Source organism: Schistocerca cancellata, chromosome 8 (assembly GCF_023864275.1).
Source record: "Schistocerca cancellata isolate TAMUIC-IGC-003103 chromosome 8, iqSchCanc2.1, whole genome shotgun sequence".
NCBI lineage: Eukaryota > Metazoa > Arthropoda > Insecta > Orthoptera > Acrididae > Schistocerca > Schistocerca cancellata.
In genome coordinates, this window is record NC_064633.1 from 342,056,825 (window position 1) to 342,078,168 (window position 21,344).

Genomic DNA, 21,344 nt, shown 5'->3' on the forward strand with positions numbered 1-21,344 from the left:
ATACTGACCCTACGACTTATCTTAGAAAATAGATTAAGGAAAGGCAAACCTACATTTCTAGCATTTGTAGACAAGAGAAAGATTTTGACAATGTTGAGTGGAATACTCTCTTTCAAATTCTAAAGGTGGCAGGGGTAAAATACAGGGAGCGAAAGGCTATTTACAATTTGTACAGAAACCAGATGGCAGTTATAAGAGTCGAGGGGCATGAAAGGGAAGCAGCGGTTGGGTAGGGAGTGAGACAGGGTTGTAGCCTGTCCCCGATGTTATTCAATCTATCTATTGAGGAAGCAGCAAAGGAAACAAAAGAAAAATTCGGAGTAGGTATTAAAGTCCATGGAGAAGAAATAAAAACTTTGAGGTTCGCCGATGACATTGTAATTCTGTCAGAGACAGCAAATGACTTGGAAGAGCAGTTGAATGGAATGGACAGTGTCTGGAAAGGAGGATATAAGATGAACATCAACAACAGCAAAACGAGGATAATGGAATGTAGTCGAATTAACTCGGGTGATGCTGAAGGAATTAGATTAGGAAATGAGACACTTAAAGTAGTAAAGGAGTTTTGCTATTTGGGGAGCAAAATAACTGATGATGGTCGAAGTAGAGAGGGTATAAAATGTAGAGTGGCAATGGCAAGGAAAGCGTTTCTGAGGAAGAGAAATTTGTTAACATTGAGTATAGATTTAAGTGTCAGGAAGTCGTTTCTGAAAGTATTTGTATGGAGTGTAGCCATGTATGGAAGTGAAACATGGACGATAAATAGTTTGGACAAGAAGAGAATAGAAGCTTTTGAAATGTGGTGCTACAGAAGAATGCTGAAGATTAGATGGGTAGATCACATAACTAATGAGGAGGTAGTGAATAGAATTGGGGAGAAGAGGAGTTTGTGGCACAACTTGACAAGAAGAAGGGACCGGTTGGTAGGACATGTTCTGAGGCATCAAGGGATCACAAATTTAGCGTTGGAGGGCAGCGTGGAGGGTAAAAATCGTAGAGGGAGACCAAGAGATGAATACACTAAGCAGATTCAGAAGGATATAGGTTGCAGTAGGTACTGGGAGATGAAGAAGCTTGCACAGGATAGAGTAGCATGGAGAGCTGCATCAAACCAGTCTCAGTACTGAAGACAACAACAACAACAACTGTATTCGTGGCTAGATCTTATTCTAAAATATTTACCCACCACATTTCTCTCCATTACAAAGTATACTATTCCTTTTTGCCTCAAGATATGTCCTATCAACCGATCTGTTGTGGTAGTCCTGTTGTTAAGTGTATTTCTTTTTCCTCATTTCTGTTCAATATATCCTCATTAGCTGTTCAATGTGCCTATCTGATTTTCATCATTCCTCTGTAGCACCACATTTAAAGAGCACCTATTTCCTTCTTCTCTGAAATGTTTATATTGTTCACCTTCAGAAAAGACTTCTAACACTTCGATGTTTAAGGATTTATCTTTTTCAGAAACTCTATTTATCTGCTGAATGTCATCATTGTCAGCTATTTTCTTGCCCACGTACAAAACTCATCTACTGATTTTAGAGTTTAATTTCCGTATTTAGTTCCCATCACCTGATTTAATTTGATTGCATTTCATTACCCTTGTTTTAGTTTTGCGATTCACATGATGACCTATTTTCCATACACCATCCATTCCATTCAGCTATTCTTTCAAGTCCCTTACCACCTTTGGCAGAATTACAATATTGTCAGGAAATAAAATTTTTATTTCATCTCCCTGAACCTTAATTCTGGATCCAAATTTCTCCTTGGTTTTCTTTATTGTGTGCTCAATGCTCAGATTGTCTCACTCGGTTTCCAACAGTTGCTTCCCCTTTTATGTCCCTGACCCTTACTTGCAGTGTGGTCTCTGTGCAAGTTGTGAATAACCATTCGCTCCCTCTGTTTTATCCTTGCTACCTTCAGAATTTCAAAGAGTGTATTACAGTCAACATTGTAACATGTTTTTTCTAAATCTTCTCGTGCTTTAAAGTGTGTTCGTCTTTTCTTAAAGTATCGTCTAAGGTAAGCCTTAGGACCAGCATTGCCACTGATATTCCTACACATCTCTGGAACCCAAACTGATCTGACCTAAGGTCAGCTTCTACCAGTTTTTTCATTCTTCTGTAAGTAACTAATGTCAGTATTTTGCAACCCTGACATATTGAACTGATAGTTCCAAAATATTCACACGTCAGTACCTGCATTGTTTTTTGGAATTGTAATAATTACAGTCTTGTTGAATTCTGAGGTTATCTCAAGTGTCTCATATATCTTGCACTTTAGGTGGAATAGTGTTGTCATGGCTGGCTGTCCCAAGGATCTCAGTAGTTCTGAAAGAATGTTATCAACTCCAGGGGTTTTTATTTACCTTAGGTCTTTCAGTGCTTTGTCAAATTCTTCTCACAGCGTCGTATCTCCATCTCACCCTCATATATTTCCCTTATTTTTTCTGTTATATTGTCTTATCTTAAAGTTAATTTCCCTTGTTTACCCCTACCACATATTCCTTCTACCTACCAGCTTTCCCTTCTTTGCTTAATATTGACTTGCCATTTGATATCCATACAGCTGCTTCTCTTCCAAACGTCTCTTCATTTTTCCTATATGCAACATCCACCTTTCTCCTAGTCGTGCATGCTTCTGTAACCTTGCATATGTGCTCTAGCCATTTCCGCTTAGCCATTCTTGCACTTCTCAGTCACATTTAGAACATGGTATTTTGCATTTATTGCATTTTTATATTTATACCTTTTAACAGCTGGAGTCAATATTTCATGCATTTCTATTTGACCTTGTCTTTTTGCCTATTTGATCATCTACTCTTTCACCATTTCATCTCTCAAGAGTCATTCATCTGTTGTGTTTTTTAATCCCTTTGAAGCTCTCAAAACCTCAGGTTCTTTTAACCGATCCAGGTCCCCCCCCCCCCCCCCCCCCACCTTAAAATCCTACATTTTTGCAGTTTCTTCAGTGTAAATCTTCAGTTTACAAATAATAAATTGTAGACAAAGTCCATATCTGCCCCTGGAAGAGTTTTGCAGTAAAAGACCTGGTATTGAAATCTGTTTTACTGTTATGTAATCCATCTGAAACCTTCCAGTGTCTCCAGCTATACATACCGCCTTTCATAAATATTGGAACAGGTATTGGCAGTGATGAAATTGTGCTCTGTCCAAAAGCAATTATTAAATTTTGCTTTGTGTAAAATTCTGCCATGCCAGTTCCATGTTCATTCCTGTACCAGAGTGGATGTTTTCCTTCTACTTCTCCTTCTCGTCCTTTTCCTGCTATCGTATTCCAATCCTCTACTTTCATCTCCCTTAACTATCTGATTAGTTTAGTCAGTTTCATAAAACATTCTTTCAATTTATTCATCATCAGCAAAGCTAGTTGGGCTATAAAATTGTACTTCTTTAATGGGTGTGGCTATTGCATATAATGCATTGACTATAATGTTGTTAATTGCTTATCTGCATTCTTTTTTCCTAATTTGTTATTAGACTACTCTTATGTTTGATTTTGTGTTGATAATCCTGTACTGGACTGACCAGAATTCTTCTTCTTCCCTTCACCACATTTCACTTATTCCTGCTGTATCTAACCTCAACCTTTCCATTCCCCTTATTACATGCTGTAAATTTCCTATGCGACTGAGAGATTTTACATTCCACACTCCACCCCATCGAAGGCCGGTTTTGTTTTCCTGATAATATATCCTCCTGGAAGCCCAAATGGGGGACTATTTTACCTCCGAAATATTTTACCCAAGACGATGCTGTCATAGTTAAACCATGCAGCAGAGCTTCAGGCAATCGGGAAAAGTAATGGCTGTAGTGTCCCCTTGCTTCAGTGATTCAAAGTGCAATCCAGACTCTTACCCATGAAACTCCAGAAAGGCCTCATACCACTCTTCAGGAACCACAGACTTGTGTGGCCTTCCCACAGGTACTGCTCTGTTGTAGTTGCACCAGCACAGTGGCTATCTGTATTGTTGGGGCACAGGGGATGCTAAATTCACCTAGATAACACTAGTTTTGGATGCCACTATGTTGTGTACACGCCCAGTGTAGGATGTTATGGACATCCATATAGGTACTTTCGTGGTTGTATCAATTTCTGAGAAGTGGAAGAAGCCGTATATTAATAGGTTTTAACTACTATGTACGTCCTATGAATGTAGACTGCTTCAAATAGTGAAGATCTTCCAAAAACACATGGCTGTTGGTATAATTTGTTATAACTAAATATGAGATAAGAAGTACTGGCAGTTGAAGTCTTCGTGGCATTTGCATTTGAACTAAGATGCAGGTTGGAAGGTGCTACAGTGGTCTTGTGGTTAGAATATTGGGTTGTTAAAAGGAACTATCGGGTGCATTGGTCCATTTCCTTCTATATCTAATATTTTTTTTACCCTTTGCTTTTTAAAAGAGTCTGGGGCCATATTAGTTTAAGGAAAGTATGTTCTGTAATATTTGATGATGTATACATATAAGAGTGCTACTCCCAGGAGTGGGTTGTAATTGTGAATAATTTACAAATTAAGCATGAAACACACAAATGCCAGTGAATGTTCAAAATAAGTAAACAAGATAAGTACCTTACAAAATAAAAAGCATCAGAAAGACTGATACGTTTGGAAAAGAATTAAAATGTGAATTAGTATCCGCCGTCTATAAAGTATAAAAGAATATTTACAAGCTAGTTATTTTAGGAGTCTTCTTTTCCAAACAAGAACCTTTTATACATATTCAGATGTAATGTATTCTGATGCTAGTACAGGAATGTACCTACAGCTGTTTTTTCTCATTGTTTCAGTTACTTTCAAAAGTGAAAAGGAGGGAGTTCATTTTTCTTGCAGAGAATTACAATTTTTTGCGCAAGTTGGGTCATACTTCAGATGGCCACCAGACTTTTACTATTGGGGAAGCTTATTTCAAGTACTTTTTGTAATACTTAATTATGGTATGTAAATAATGAGTAAGAAGTTGGCAGGTTCTTTTTTACTTTCAAAGAAGGGAAAGGCAAGAATAGTTTCCAAATTTCAATAAATGTACCAATTGATGATATTAGTTGCTGCTGTAATTCATGAGCAGGAATGGCTAACATAGTTACACTGATACATAGTATTTACAATCTTTTTGCAGTTTCAGAACAGTTTTAAGGTGACACTGCATTTATTATTTTGATGTCAAAACACACATAATTTTGTATGTGTAGCTAGAAAAAATTATATTTCAGAACTGGTCTTCATATGAGTAAACAGATCAATTAAAATGAAGTCAATAAACAGTTCAAAGTGAATAAGATGAGGGAAGATGCGACTTACCCACTAGTATGCAGCCAATAAATCCATTTCAATTTTTTAATACTAATGAAACACACGCAATGATTGGGTACTTGCAGACCATTTCTGAAAAGAATGTAACTTTGTTATCCATGCATTACTTCCATGCTTGGAAATAATTATGTACGGTGCTGAAAACAGCAACCAGTCACATCAATTCAGATTGGTAAACTGCTTTTATATAGACATTCCTTAGGTGGTGGCACGTATCAACATGATGATGGTGTCAACTTCCAAGTGAAATTGTGAGGCTGTAGTGCACCATGGTTATCTTTCTCCAATAACACAAGATAGAGAACTGTTCAATGGGAGACTCATTGAGCTCAGATTCGCTAAGACCACGAAAGTCAACATATATCCCCTACAGTCAAAACTGCGCATGTACACTCCGTAGCAACATCTACATTTATATCCACATGGCTACTCTACAAATCATACTTTAAGTGCCTGGCAGAAGGTGTATTGAACCACCTTCACACTAATTCTCTATTATTCCACTCTCAAACAATACGCGGAAAAAACAAACAGTGTCTATATCTTTCTATGCGAGCTCTGACTTTCCTTATTTTATTACGATGATCATTTCTCCATATGTACTTCCTTTGTCAGAAAAGTTGCTGGACAGTTTTATTTAAAACAACATTTTTGGTGGTGTTGGAAGTAAGCAGGGAAGTTTTCAACTGTGATGCTTGTAAGCTCATCTGTTATGGCATGTTGGATGCCTGTGAGATCTTGAAGAAGCTTTCCTTCCATTTGCATTTTCACTCATGGAAACAAGAAAAAATAGCAAAGCGAGAGGTTAGGCGAATATGGCAGGGCAATAATATAATATCTAGCCAGATAACCAGTAACAAATAAAGCAGTATGGGGTCTTGGATTATAATGCAGTAAGAACCAATCCTGAGAAAGCCACAAATCAGGGCAGCGATGTCGAATTGCTTGTCACAAATGTTTCATGACTTCGATATAAAGAGTTTGGTTCACTGTTAGACCTGAAGGAATGTAGTCATGGTGAACTAATTCTTTATTGTCAAAGAATGCGATCGACATTGTCTTTGTTCTTGAAGGTTGTTGTTTGTCGTTTTTCAAGGCCAGTGATTGAGAACTCCGCCATTCAGCACTTTGACGCTTCCTGTGAGGATCATACTAGTAACATCAACTTTCATCCCCGGCAATAATCTTTGACAAATATGGGATCATGTTGGGCTCTTTCCAGAAGTTCGGCAGAAATTCTTCGTCTTTCCTGTTTCTGTTAGTGTGTGAGGAAGAGTTTTGCTCTGTTTTCATTTTTCTACGTCTTTGCATAAAGTCATATGTTCAAATTAAGTTCTTCTGATATTACGCACTCCATGTTTGCATTGGTATGTGCTGCAGACAGGCAACCAGCTCTGGGATCATCTTGCATCGAATCTCTACTTAAACAAAACCTTATGTACCCCTAAAAAACATGTCTTCTTGAAAGTACCTCAACTGCATACGCTTGCTTAATTATTGTCCACATTTCACTAGAGTTTCCCGAGCTTAACACAGAACTTAGTGTTCACTTTTTGCTCAAAATCACCAACCTTTGTGTCACTGTAACTACTATGCCAAGAATCCAAATAGTGTGTTGCTAAGCACAGCACAGTTTGAGCAGAACATGGCCAAGGTTATTTCAGGGACACACACATGCCAGGTAACATAAAAACAACATTTCTTGCTTTTCACTATTGCAAACTCAAAACCTGTCCTGTAACTTTTCTGTCAAAGGGAGTAGGTCAGCATTGACAAAATATTTTTGTATTTAGAGCAGAAAGTTGGTGATTGAAATTTCACGAGAAGGTCCCACTGCATTGAAAAACATCTTTGTTTCAACGATTTCCAGCCCGAATCTTGTGTCAAGTCGATGACACTCTCTCCCCGCTATTGCTCAGTAATATAAAATGTGCTGCTCGTCTTTGAACTTTCTCAATGTACTCCATTACTCCTATGAGTAAGGATCCCACACCGTGCAGCAGTACTCCAAAAGAGGACGAACAAGAGTAGAGTAAGCAGTCTCATTAGTAGATCTGTTGCATCTTCTAAGTGGTCTGCCAATAAAACAAAGTCTTCGGTTTGCCCTCCCCATAACATTTTCTGTGTTTTCTTTCCAGTTTAAGTTGTTCATAATTGTAATTCCTAGGTGTTTAGTTGGATTCATAGGCTTTAGATTTGAGTGATTTATCATGTATTTGAAATGTAACAGAATCCTTTTAGCACTCACGTGATGACCTCTCGCTTTTCATTATTTGGGGTCAGTTGCCAAGTTTCACAGGATGCAGATAGCTTATCTATATAATTTTGCAATTGGTTGTCATCTTCTGATGACTTTACTACATAATATACGACGGCATCATGTGCAAACAACCTAAGGCAGCTGCTCAGCTTGTCTCCTAAATCAGTTGTATAGATGGGGAGCAGCAGAGGGCTTATAACACTGCCTTGGGAAACTTCTGTTTTACTCATTGACTTTGTGCCAGTTACTGCAAACTGTGACTTCTCTGAAAGGAAAGCGTGAATAAAGGCATAATGGAGATGATATTCCATAAGCATGTGATTTGATTACGAGCCACTTGTGAAGTACGATGTTAAAAGGCTTCTGGAAATCTAGAAATATGAAATCAATTTGAATCCATAGTCAACGACACTCAACTCTTTGTTGATTAAAGAGCTAGTTGCGTTTCACAAGAACAATGTTTTCTAAATTCATGCTATGTGTCAATAGGTGCAGGGTAATAGAGGTAAGTCATAATGTTTGAACACAATATATGTTCCAAAATCTTGCTGTCTATCAGTAAAAATTACTCTTATTTTTATCATTGGTGTGACCTGTGCAACTTTCTGGTCTGTGGGTACGGAGCTTTCATCGAGTGAGCTGTTGTGTACGATTGTTAAGTAAGGAGCTATTGCATCAGCATACTCTGAAAGGAACCTAATTGGTATACAATCTAGACAGGAAGACTTGATTTTATTAAGTGATTTAAGTTGCTTCACTATTCTGAGGATATATACTTCTAAGTTAGTTATGTTGGTAGCTGTTCTTGATTCGAATTCTGGGATATTTACTTTGAAAATAATCAAATCCAACAATATACTGTAATTGCATTGATAAAAAATCCACTCACCAAGTGGTGGCAGGAGAACACACATATAAAAAATGGTTTTACATCTGCAAGCTTTCGGAGGTAATGGATCCTTATTCTGGCAGAAGGGTTGAAGGGGAAGGAAGAGGAGTGGACAGGAACTGAGAGGTTGAGGAAAAGGAGTAAAGTTCAGAAAAGTCAGTCAGAACCCCTTGTCAGGGGAGACTTGCCATACAGAATGAGAAGGAAAGACTGATTATTGGGACTGCATCAAACGAGATTTGAAAACCTGAGAGCTTAAGGTTGGAAGGCAGCGTAATATGTAAGAAAGAGATAACTGTTAAAACATCATGCATGAGTTAATAAGAGTGAAAGGCTAAGCACTAGAACAGCTTTTTGTCGCCCTCCCAGTCTCTGTAGCATCCTTGTCCTATGCTCCTTCGGCACCCATTTCCCCCTAGCCTATGGCTCTAACACCTGAGACTGTCCCTGCTGCAAGCTTTGCCCTATGCACCCTCATACTACCACCTGTAACTGGCAAAAGATGTACTATCGAAGGGGGAGCCGCCTGTGAAATGACACATGTTGTACACCAGTTGTTGTGTAAACACTGTTTGGCCTTTTACATCGGCATGACTACCACCCAGTTATCAGTCAGGATGACTGGCCATAGGCAGAAGGTGTATACTGGTAACACACAATATCCTGTTGCAGAGCATGCTCTACAACATGACAGTCATGGCCTCGGTGCCTTTTTCACCAAACGCACCATCTGGATTCTTCACCCAGACACCAGTTTCTGAATTCTGCAGGCGGGAACTAGCGCTAATACATGTCCTTGGTTCTCGCCACCCACCTGGCCTTAACTTATTTCTTTCTTCCGTCTCCACATTTATTCACAGTAACCACTCCTTTCTTCACTCTGTTTGCTTTGTACGTCTTTCATTCTTTTTCGTGTGTATTTTTCGCTGTCCTCCTCCCATCTCTATTACATAAAATGCACTTAGCTTTTCACTCGTATTAACTCATGTATAATGTTTTAGCAGTAATTTTTGTCTTGCATGTTACCCTAATCTTCCACCTTTATGCGCCGGCCGCGGTGGCCATGCGGTTCTAGGCGCTGCAGTCCGGAACCGCGGGACTGCTACAGTCGCAGGTTCGAATCCTGCCTTGGACATGGATGTGTGTGACGTCTTTAGGTTAGTTAGGTTTAAGTAGTTCTAGTGGACTGATGACCTACGATGTTAAGTCCCTTTGTGCTCAGAGCCATTTTCCACCTTTATGCTGTCAGGTTTTCAAATCCGCCAGGTGCAGTCCCCAACAATCAGTCTTTTCTTCTCACCCCCTGACCTGGTGTTCTGGGTGACTGTTCTGAACTCTAACACCTTTTCCTGAACCTGTTCATCAGTTTCCTTCATCCCACTTCCTTCCCCTTCCACCCCTTTGCCAGAAGAAGGAGCCACTGCCTCTGAAAGCTTGCATACATAAAAAGCTTTTTTTGTATTTACTTCGTTTTTGTTGGTTAAGGAATTTGTGAAGGTATGTTTAGTAACTCTGGTTTAGCAGCGCTTGTCATCAACAGTATTTCCATCGCTAATATGCAGACATGGCACTGATTGTGTGATTGTCTCCTGCTGCTAGCATACTTTACATACGACCAGAATCTTTTTGGATTTTCTGCCAGGTTTTGAGACCAAGTATGTCGTGGAAACTATTATAAGCATCTGGCATTGAAAACCATGCTAAATTTTTAGGTTCTACAAAAGATTGCCAGTCGTGGGGATTTTGTGTTTATGGGCCTGTACTGTGGGGGATCATCTCCGTCCTTTGTTGATTTATTTGGTATAAATCTCTCAGTTGCTGTTGATAACTATTTATTTGAATTCAAGCCACATCTGGTCTATGCTTACATTGTTAATTTGGAAGATTTGGAGATTGTCTGTGAGGAAGGCATCAAATGAATTTTTTTTTTTTTTTTTTTTTTTAAATAGATATATTTTTATTTTTGGTGGATTTGGGAGTTACAGTATTTGGTCTTGCTACAACAACCCTGTGTTGAAGAACTCCTGTCCCCATGTTGATGCTCGCTATTAGCTCAGGATTATTTGTTGCTAAGAGGTCAGGTGTTCTTTTGCAACTGTTAGCTGTTTGAATGGGCTCGTGAACTTACTGTTCAAAATAAATTTCAGGGACTGCGTTTAGCACAATTTCAAATGATATTTTATGCATACCTCCAGATTTAAGTATGTGTTTTTGCCAACATATCGAGGGTAAATAAAAGTGACCACCAACTATAATCGAATGAGTGTGGTATGTGTTTGAAATTAGACTAAAGTTTTTTTGAACCTTTCAGGAATTGTAACATCTAAATTGGGGGGTCAGTAAAAAGATCCTATTATTATTTTAATCCAGTTGCCCAGAATGACCTCTACCCATACTAACTCACAGGAACTATCTACTTCAATTTTGATACAAGATAAAATACTTACAATGGCAACAAACGTACCACTGCCAGCTGTATTTAACCTATCCTTTCTGAACACCATCAGGTTCTTTACAAAAGTTTCAGTTGAAGTTATCTCCGGTTTCAGCCCTCTTTCAGTGCCTATAACCATTTGAGCATTAGTGGTTTCTATTAGCACTTGGTGCTTGTGTACTTTCCCAACACAGCTACGACAATTTACAGCTGCTATACTGACTGTTCCTAGAGCTATGTTCTTCCTGAGTTTGACTTTGTACCCTTTTTGCTTTTACCTAAGACCTCTGACCCAAAAATGCATCCCAGAAAAATGTTACCAAAGTGAATCTTGTGTCTCCCATTGAGGCATGCGAGCCGCTCCACCTTGGCAAGGCCCGTGGGTCATGGGAAATAAATGAAGCCATACTGTCATTATAATGTTTTAAACAATGGGACATAGAGGATGGAGTGTAACAATATTATGAAAAGGATAGATTGCTACTCACTGTGTAGTGGAGATGCCGAGTTGCAGGCAGGCACAACGAAAAGACTGCTAAACAAGTAAGCTTTTAGCCAAAACGCACACTTCTGAATTTGAACACGTATTAAACAATGGAAAATCCAGGATGAAATGTAACAATACGAGAGAACGAAAGTTGCTACTCACCATATAGCGGAGATGCTGAGTTGCGATAGGCACAATAAAAAGATTCACATAATCATAGCTTTCGGCCATTAAGGCTTCTGCTTTGTCAGCAGAAGAGACACGCACACACACACACGCACACGCACATGCACACGCACTCTCACGCAAGAGCAACCTGCACACACGTCTGCAGTCTTAGAGAGCTGAAACTACATTGCGAGTAGCAGCACCAGGGAGAGAAGGTGTTGAGGGGGGGAGGGGGTAAGTAGCGGAGAGGAGAGAAATAAAAATAAAAGAAATTAAAAGACTGGGTGTGGCGGTGAAATGACGGCTGTGTTGTGCTGGAATGGGAACAGGGAGGGGGCTGGATGGGTGAGGACCTGTCCCATACATCGTCCTACCACCACCTACTCCAGTCTGGTCACTAACATTACCTACCACATCAAAGGCAGGGCTACCTTTAAAACCAGTCATGTGATCTACAAGCTAAGCAGCAACCATTGTGCTGCATTCTATGTAGGCATGACAGCCAACAATCTGTCTGTCCGCATGAACGGCCACTGACAAACTGTGGCAAAAAAAAAAGTGGACCACCCTGTAGCTGAACACGCTGCCAAACATGATACCTCTCATCTCAATGACTGCTTCACAGCCTGTGCCATATGGATCCTTCCCACCAACACCAGCTTTTCTGAATTACGCAGGTGGGATCTTTCCTTGCAATACATCCTACGTTCCGTAACCCTCCTGGCCTCAACCTTCGTTAGTCACTGTCCTCACCCATCTAGCCCCCTCCCTGTTCCCATTCCAGCACAACACAGCCGTCATTTCACCGCCACACCCAGTCTTTTAATTTCTTTCATTTTTATTTTTATTTCTCTCCTCTCCGCTACTTACCCCTCCTCAGCACCTTCTCTCCTACCCTCCGTCTAAACTGCAACACTTCACTGTCCGCCACTCTCACCATACTATCCCTCCCCTTCCCTGGCCCAGTCTCCTCCTTACCCCCACCCAGTTGCCACACCCATCATGCACTGGTGCTGCTGCTCGCAGTGTAGTTTCAGCTCTCTGAGACTGTAGACGTGTGTGCAAGTTGTGCTTGCGTGAGTGTGTGTGTGAGTGTGTGTCTACTGCTGACAAAGGCCTTAATGGCCGAAAGCTATGATTGTGTGAATCTTTTTAATTGTGCCTATCGCAACTCAGCCTCTCTGCTATATGGTGAGTAGCAACTTTCCTTCTCTCGTATTGTTAGAACACATATTCATGCAGATGCCACTCTCGCACATCTGATCACTGTCTCTTGCTGTCAAAGCCAGATTCTGGCTTCGACCGCCACAGACAGTGCTCATGTGTATGCGAGTTGCATTTGCGTATGTGTGAATGTGTGTGTGGGTATGTTTTTTAATTCAGAAACAGGCCTTTTGGCAGAAAGCTTACTTGTTTAGTAGTATTTCTGTGAATCAGCATCTCCACTCTATGGTATCCTTTTCGTAATATTGTCAGAAAGTGTGTTGTAATACATCCCTTATCAGGCAAATAAATATTTTACCAGTAGAATGGGGAGTAGGGGAATTCATAAGATGTTTGGGAAGGAGAGAACTGAGAATAGGACGAGAAAATAAAGAGAAAGGGCAAAAACACTATTAAGAAAAAAGAAATTGTGAAAAAGGATAATTGACTGACATAAAAAAGTGGGTTTAGGAGTAATTATGAAGTATTATAATTTGTAAAAAGTGTTGGTCTTCGTCCATTCATTTTTTTACTGACAGACCAAATTTTCATTTCAGTTCATCAGCCTACAATACGACGTATGCGTCAACATCCTGCTGCTGTGTCTTACTCCATACCTGGCACAGATGATGATGAATCAGCAAGGAAACTAAAACGACAGTCATCATCTGACAACAGTGTTGTATCTCTTTTTCCACCGCCTGCACACACAGACTGTGATGAGGATCCCATCATGGTCTAACTTCTGTATTATTAGGCCATTGAAGGGTTTTGTATTGAATATCTGTGATTTGGAATTATTTCTTAGTATAGTGTGTCTGTGTATGTATGTAACAGTGTCAAAGAAAGTAGTTGTGAATCAGGAAATTATATGTTTCGTGTGATTGTGAATACTGCAAATACAGAAAGATCTGTAACATTATATACATATGTATGGCTAGCAATTGTACATAATTATTCTGTCTCAACAACACTGCCTTATTCATTGACTTCTGTGTTTTTACTGTGACACTATTATATTTGCAGTTAAATTAGTAAAACTCTTATTCCTTGTTACAAATCTGTGTCTCTTTTTGTAGACACAGAAGCTACGCTTAAAGTGTTGTAATTGGTATCATTGTTGTGAGATGTGAATTACTACTTAAATGTCATGTGAGAATACCATTATTTGTAAAACATTTTTATACAGAATTTACAAGTTTTTCTTACAAACTATTATAGTTGCAGGAAATGCTCTGTTGTTAATCTTTATTAACTGCGTTAAAATATTTGTGCAGAAAATAAAATGTTTTTGTTGTGAACATTGATTTTATATTTGAGAATAGAGATACTGGTCTTCTTAGCGTTTGCACATAAACATTTTGTTTTTGTTACTTAAATTACAAACTTTGTATATATGTGTAAATGTATGTGCATTGCAGATGTGTATTGAAATTTCATGGAAGTTAAGACTGGATATTTTAACCCTGCAGTTTTAATTATTTTTGTAATCTGTATATAGTTTATAAGATGTACTAAAACATGGCTGGTATTGTATGAGTCATTTCTTTGTGTTTTCTCTCAAAGATTAAACCAGATTCTTGTACCAGTTATTAATGTATGAATTCATTTTGTAATAAAAAACCAAATTCTTAGCCGGTTTAAATATGTGACTATTGAAATTATTCATGAAATTCAGAAATAGAATTTAAATAGAATGTGTTGTTAATGTTTTTTAGGACATGTTAGAGTGTAGGTGTCATTGATTCTGAAGCGATGAATTAGTTGTGATACTTGCAATGAAAATTCCACTTACAAAAGAAGTACAAAAGATAAAGCTTCACAGCAAGGCAAAAATAATGATTTTTCACTGAAAAAGCTTCGTATTAGCAGCACAGAGGACATCAGCATGGAAGGAGGATGTAATTTATCCCCTGTGCAAATGATGATAACTGAAAATCCAGCATTCAGGATAAACTATGAAATGAATGCACCCTCTCCAACTCCTCCTGCATCATTGTGTAGGCTTCCATTATTTTCTTTGAATTGTGTATGTAAGGAGTTATATCTTAATATTTATTACATACTACTATTTATTACATCCTTCGTGGTAACCAGGTAGTCAAATTTCAGAGTACTTGTTAACTGTCCTCTTTTATGATGCTTCCATTATAGTAGGTACCCTTAAGGTTTGACTAGATAAGAACCTCTCTGAAGATTTATGAAGTCCTTTTGTGAAGGAAAATAGAATCAGTCAATCAAAATTTTGGTCCTGATTGCTGTATCATCTCTTTGTAAGTCCTTTCTTTGTAGTAGATGTTGAGGAAGCACCTTTCTTTGTAGTAGATGTTGAGGAAGGAACTTTTTAATTCATTGAGGCATTTTGCTTGATTTTTTGAGACTACTGGTTAAATCACAAACAACACTATGACTCGTCTTCACAAAATCAGTGGAATTTAAAAAAAGTCTACATTTGTGGAAACATAAGAAGCTTCATCTTTGTGACAAATAATGTGTAGTTAGGTGCAACAGCTGACTTATTGCTATTGCAGAATCAAGAGGCATCAACACAGAAATTTTGTTCTGTTTTCACAATTTAATCATTAATGTTAATATCTTACCATGAATTTTGTCAAATATGCAAAAAGCTTGTGAGCTAGAAGAGAGCTTACCACTTCCAATTACACTCAGATGTAACTACAACAGAACTGACAGCACAAAAACAGAGATAATACACATTGAATCTCAAATCTCAATTGTTTAGGCTGCTGTTGTCTTTAAAAAATAAATCAGGAAAGGGGGGAAGATAAAGGAAATTATAAGCATGACGTATCATTTTTTGTCTGGAGTACGTTTTCTTGCCCTCAGTTTTCCTTTTATTTAGTTCCTCTCAGTGTTACCTTCTTGTATTCTTTTCCTTCTGTATCCTGTTATTTCTTTTTGGTTTTCAGCTGCCAGCTAATTGTTGGCACTGTGAAATTTGAATCTCAATTAATACTGATCAGTGCTTCCAGCTCCATACTGGCTATTTTTCTCTCTCCTAGCCTTGAGTGATACACAATGGTTATCTTTCATTATTTACAAATACTATTTCATGTTAAACACATCATACCTTAAGTACTGTTCTGTTCTGTAAAGAACAATTTGTAAGTTGGAAGTTTAGTGAGCATTTGCTTTGTTGCTGTATCTTTTTTTTAACCTTGCTTTTATTTTGGAATTGGCAAGCTGACACTACTTTTCTGTCTCACACAGTGAAATACAGTTTAACATACGTTTCTTTCACTAATTGTATAGTTTGCTCTTATTTTGATAGCTATTTTGTTACCATAGTTGATCATGTGGTACTTTTGACTGAGTACCCGGTGTAATAGACAGTGTAGCTGGGTACTTTATAAAAGAAAAAATGTGTGAACTGATTATTTAATATTTATAAATTTCCCATATGTCTATTGTGTTTTATCTATGTTTTTAGCATTATTTGGTTCCATGTATTATATTCAATAAATTGTAGCTTTATACTTGTCGAGATTTTTAGTAGTGGTGTAACTAAGATGAAATACTGTAACTATCTGTAAGTTTGGCACTGAAACTCATAAACTGTGTCGTACTAAGGTATCCTTGCAATAATACTCACACTTTTTCATTAATTGTTCTGGTAGTTAGTGTACTCAATGCCCAGTTTCTGTACTTTGTTTACGGAACAATTTATTTTGCACTGTTCAGGAAAGTTACAGCGCTTCTTTTTGTGTGAAATTCATCCTCATTCAGGTATAGCAATATATATTGACTGTTCATAATAAGATCACAATTTGGATTCTAACATTCAAAGAATGGATTCTGAAAATAAGTACTTTCAGTTCCTTTATTGATTTAATCTTGTGTTGAACATCACATCTGAATATAACTTTCATTTGCTTTTGACAATTATTTCTTATAAGTTCCAATCTTGAATTCAGTTCCTGGGAAAACATAACCATTACAGAACTTGAACTTTCCCTCATATATTGTGATAACATATAAAGTCTGCAAATTTGAAACATTTGTCTGATATCATTTGGTAGGGCAAAGATAGTCCTGAAACAACCACAAGCAGGTAAAATTTTAATTTGTGTTGCTGTAACCTGGTAGTTAGTGACGTATTTCACATAGTTAACATTTCTATGCTCTGTTACTGGAGGCTCTTAACTCTTGAATTTTAGTGATTATTTGACATGTGCACTGATCTCAGTGCACATTTACTGTGACACCTTACTTTATTTGTATTATATGTAACTTGTTTCTGTTGTGCAGTATGAGTTGGTGATTTGCCTTTATAGCAGATCTCGTAAATGCTGGACAGAGTAAGTTATCTTTTGACTGACAGTAGAGTTCCGCAGTATGCAACATTTTTGATTGTTCAGTAGTGTACCATGAAGTAAATATTGTTTATCAATATAACACTGTTATAGTTTTCAAGCTTTGAAGTCATGTGGTTGTAACAAAGTTGTAAGTACTATTTATATCGTAAAGTATACATATCTATGTATGTTTGTCCTCATTGTATTTTAATAATTCTAAACTTTTCCATTGTTCAAGAATGTAAGTTCATGTCTATTAATGTTACGAGATGATTCTCTTACATAAATTGAAATGTAAAGAGCATCTGCTCTAGATATATAATATTTTGTGATAGTAGAAAATTGTATATTTCTAACAAATTTAGAAAATTCTTACACAAAACAAATAATTTTGTATTTGTAGGAATGATGTACAAATGAACATACACAATAATTACATGTACATGTATATCTTTAATTGTATGCGGTCTTTTAAAAAGTGCCAGCTGATATATATTGGAATTAAAATGTCTAAACTTGCATCTTATCATCTTCCCTTTCCTTGTACAAGTTGTTCATATTTCATCATGCTATCATCTGGTTTTGATTGTGTGTAGTGGGAACAGTGAAACAATCACCACATTGACTTAGGCACCACCATAAACAATACTTCATTACTATTTGCATAGAAGAAAGTATAGAGCTAGTTAATGATCCATAAAGTACAGTATAAACTAGACTCAAAAAATTATGAGGGTACCTACAGTCTTGATGTGAGCAGAGAGGCAGAGGACAAAAATGGGATGGGGAGTGGGGCAGGATGGGGAGATGAGTGAAAAGAATTCTGCGGATCGTGGTATTGAGTAACTGTATTCCCACTAACAAGGATGATCTCTGAGAAGTAAGATTAAAAAAAATGCTGCAGTTGATCATTAGCTCGAAATTTTTGCAACCGTTTTCTGAAGTGTATGGAAGGTAGAGAAAGGTCTATGTATATATCTTGCAAAATGTTAGCAAGTTCTCTTATAGAGGATACGTCCTCAGTGCAATATATAGTGACAGACTATACTTCGATCAAAATAACAAAGTGATTAAGATTCAAGCATTGGAGGGGGCTATGTTGTCGGTTCACATTTGTCCCGTGCACACAACGTCGTCGTGGCAGCAACAGCTAGGCATTTCCATTCTAGATGCATTCACGCTGCCAGTTAACGTGTAATACTGGATTTGCTTAGCAAAGGGGTAATAATCTTCTTACTTTTTTTGCACACTTTCGCAACTAGCTTTTGAAATTTCCAAGAAAATAAACATGTCACACATAGACATTGCAAACAGTGAAAATGAATCAGCATTGTTACGTTACGAGGTGCAAGTGTTGTCCGCAACTGACTGGATCTGACAGCTGAGGAAGCAGAGCAGTATGATGATTACGCTTTGGATAGAAGGTGTGACCAAACTTGTGCTCCAACTGGTTGTTGCTATGGTAGCTGTCCTCTTCTGTCAATAAACAACTCCTACTCTGAAAACCACCATGAGGTGCATGGCACAGGGAAACCTGGAGTTTTCATTGTATGATTTTGCTGAACAGCTTTTCTTCCGTCTTACACCCCTAGCTGTCAATCACTTCGTTATCCTGATACAGGTATAGATGCAGCTAACAAAGATTTAGGAAAATAAAAGTAAAGTTACAAGGGCTCAGATGTCATATATTAAAAATATACACTCTATAGTCTTAAAAACCTAGTTAAAAAAGAAGGAAGGGTAGGGGTGGGGACTGGAACTACATACTTATGAGGTTGGAAGTGAAAGATGTGAAGTTTAGACAGAAGTTAAAGCTTAAATATCTCACATTCATGACACTTCTGTCACATAAATAATAAAAAAGTACAATCAAATACATATAGAAACCACTACTAGCCAAATAGCTTCAAAGATAGATACAAGTGATGGGTTGGTCTTTGAAACAGAAAGGAACTGTTACTGTTTCTACTTTATTTGGGGTATGGAGTATCTTAGTTGCTTAACTGCACAGAGTCTCAGTCTGGCACACAGTTTTAATCTGCCAGGAAGTTTCTAATCTGCACACACTCCAGTGCAGTGTGAAAATTTAATTCTGGTAACTGCACAGCAGTATAAATATCTGTTTTGTTGGACGAATTTCACCTTCTTTGAAAAGCTAGTCTTTGCTAGGTGCTTTACTGTGTAGTGAGTGAGGTGGCACAGTTGTCAAAGCACTAGTTACACATCGCGGAGAAATGAGGTACTGTTTCCATGAGGCCTTCTAGATGTATATTCTCTTCAGTGTATTAAATCACAACATAAATGGGGTGATGGTGTATTCTAAAAGGAGACAATATAAGTTAAAGATATGTCTAGATTAATAAATAAGTCACAGAATTTCATTAACTTCACTGAGACCTTTGAAGAATTGTCAATTTGAAAGTCGCAATGAAACACCACAAAAACAAATGGATCAACCTGGAAAGAGGTAAAGACTTCAAATCCAACAGCTTATAAAATTAGGACACACACACACACACACACACACACACACACACACACACTAAAAGGTTTAGATGCTGTCTCTGTACAGACTGTAAAAATTCCTTAGTAAACTTGGTACATGACTTGTTTGGCATGAATGCTTGACAATAGATGCAGAGCAAGGATTTTGCCAGCCTGAAATACTGTGTAACAAATACACTGTGTGACAAAAGTTAAGCACCCAAGTGAAACTTCATGGGTTAAGAGGGTAGGGTATGTGATGTTATTTCAAAGATAACAAATTAAGTCAAATTTACAAAGAACTCCATAGTATATGCCTTCCCATCAGCATGACATTGCACCCCTCTGGCCTGGATGCGTGCACTTACTTGCTTGGGTCGTAAAGCTGTTGCATCCACTGCTGAAGCAAGTTGGCCCACAATTGTAGTCACTTGTTCTATGTCCTTGATACTGGCATTGAACAGAATGGGCTTCGAAGCTGATCCAACACAAAAAAAGAAGGTTCAAATGGCTCTGAGCACTATGGGACTTAACATCTGAGGTTATCAGTCCCCTAGAACTTAGAACTACTTAAACCTAACTACCCTAAGGACATCACACACATCCATGCCCGAGGCAGGATTCGAAACTGTGACCGTAGCGGTCGCGCGGTTCCAGATAAGCGCCTAGAACTGCCCAGACACACTGGCCAGTGATCCAACACATTTTCTATTAGGCACAAATCTGAGAATCATGCTGGGCATGGGAGTAACTCAACATCACACAGACAGTTTGTAGTGACATGTGCCAAGTATGGATGAGCATCAACCTGATGAAATATGGGTCGTTCATAATACTGTCGCATGAAAGGTAACTCACAAGGACGCAGGATGTCAGTAATGTAACACTGTGCTATGTTCCCTCAGTCTGTACCAAATGTGACATGCATCATACCCAATGTTTCCCCACACCATGATGCTGAAGGTCCCTGAAAAGAGTTTCTGGAAGAAGTTTGTTTACAGCAACTTTACATAATGAAACTTTCTGGCAGATTAAAACTGTGTCTGGACCAAGACTCAAACTCGGGACCTTTGCCTTTCGCAGACAAGTGCTCTACCATCTGAGCTACCCAAGCATAACTCACGCCCCGTACTCACAGCTTTACTTTTGCCAGTACCTCGTCTCCTACCTCAGTCCAGCACACAATTTTTATCTACCAGAAAGTTTCATATCAGCGTGTACTCCGATGCAGAGTGAAAATCGCATTCTGGAACTTTACGTAATATTTGTACTGCGCACTTCTATATAATAAATACCTTATTGGCCTTGGCTGACTTGTCCCAGGTGATTTATGCTGGAGGACAGTACTGAGTGAAGGTATGCTAGATTTGTATCTGCAGGTCTACACATCATTACAGTTTTTGAAGTTCAAGCTTACCTACATGCTGACACCATCAAATTTTTTCACCTGGGTCCATAAGAATTTCACGCTTGGAGTTTGTAGTACATGCAAGTCATTTCTATTTATTTGGAACTATATAATATGAGTCATCGTAAGATTGTGAATGACGCTTTTGTCTCATTGATGTACGATCCTCATCCTCAATTTTGTAGGCGACATCTGGAGAATCCCATAGGATTTGATGTGTGACAAAGTGGCACTTTAATAACTTTTCTGATAAATCCGTTTGCTGCACAGATATAAAAATCCACACTAGGTTTCCTGCGTTTGTAGTGCACAAGTCAGTGTTTGGTGCTATAATGGTCCCAGTCCTTAACC

General features: G+C 38.2%; 1 protein-coding gene across 1 annotated transcript in view; it reads left to right on the forward strand.

The window, feature by feature from the left end:
• LOC126094510 (unconventional myosin-IXa-like) overlaps window positions 1–17,603 on the forward strand; it is a 303,759-nt gene extending 286,156 nt beyond the window's left edge. The window contains 1 exon segment of the mRNA XM_049908919.1: window positions 13,343–17,603. Coding sequence (XP_049764876.1) covers window positions 13,343–13,527 — 185 coding nt within the window. The 3' untranslated portion in view covers window positions 13,528–17,603.
• The last annotated feature ends 3,741 nt before the right edge of the window (window positions 17,604–21,344 follow it).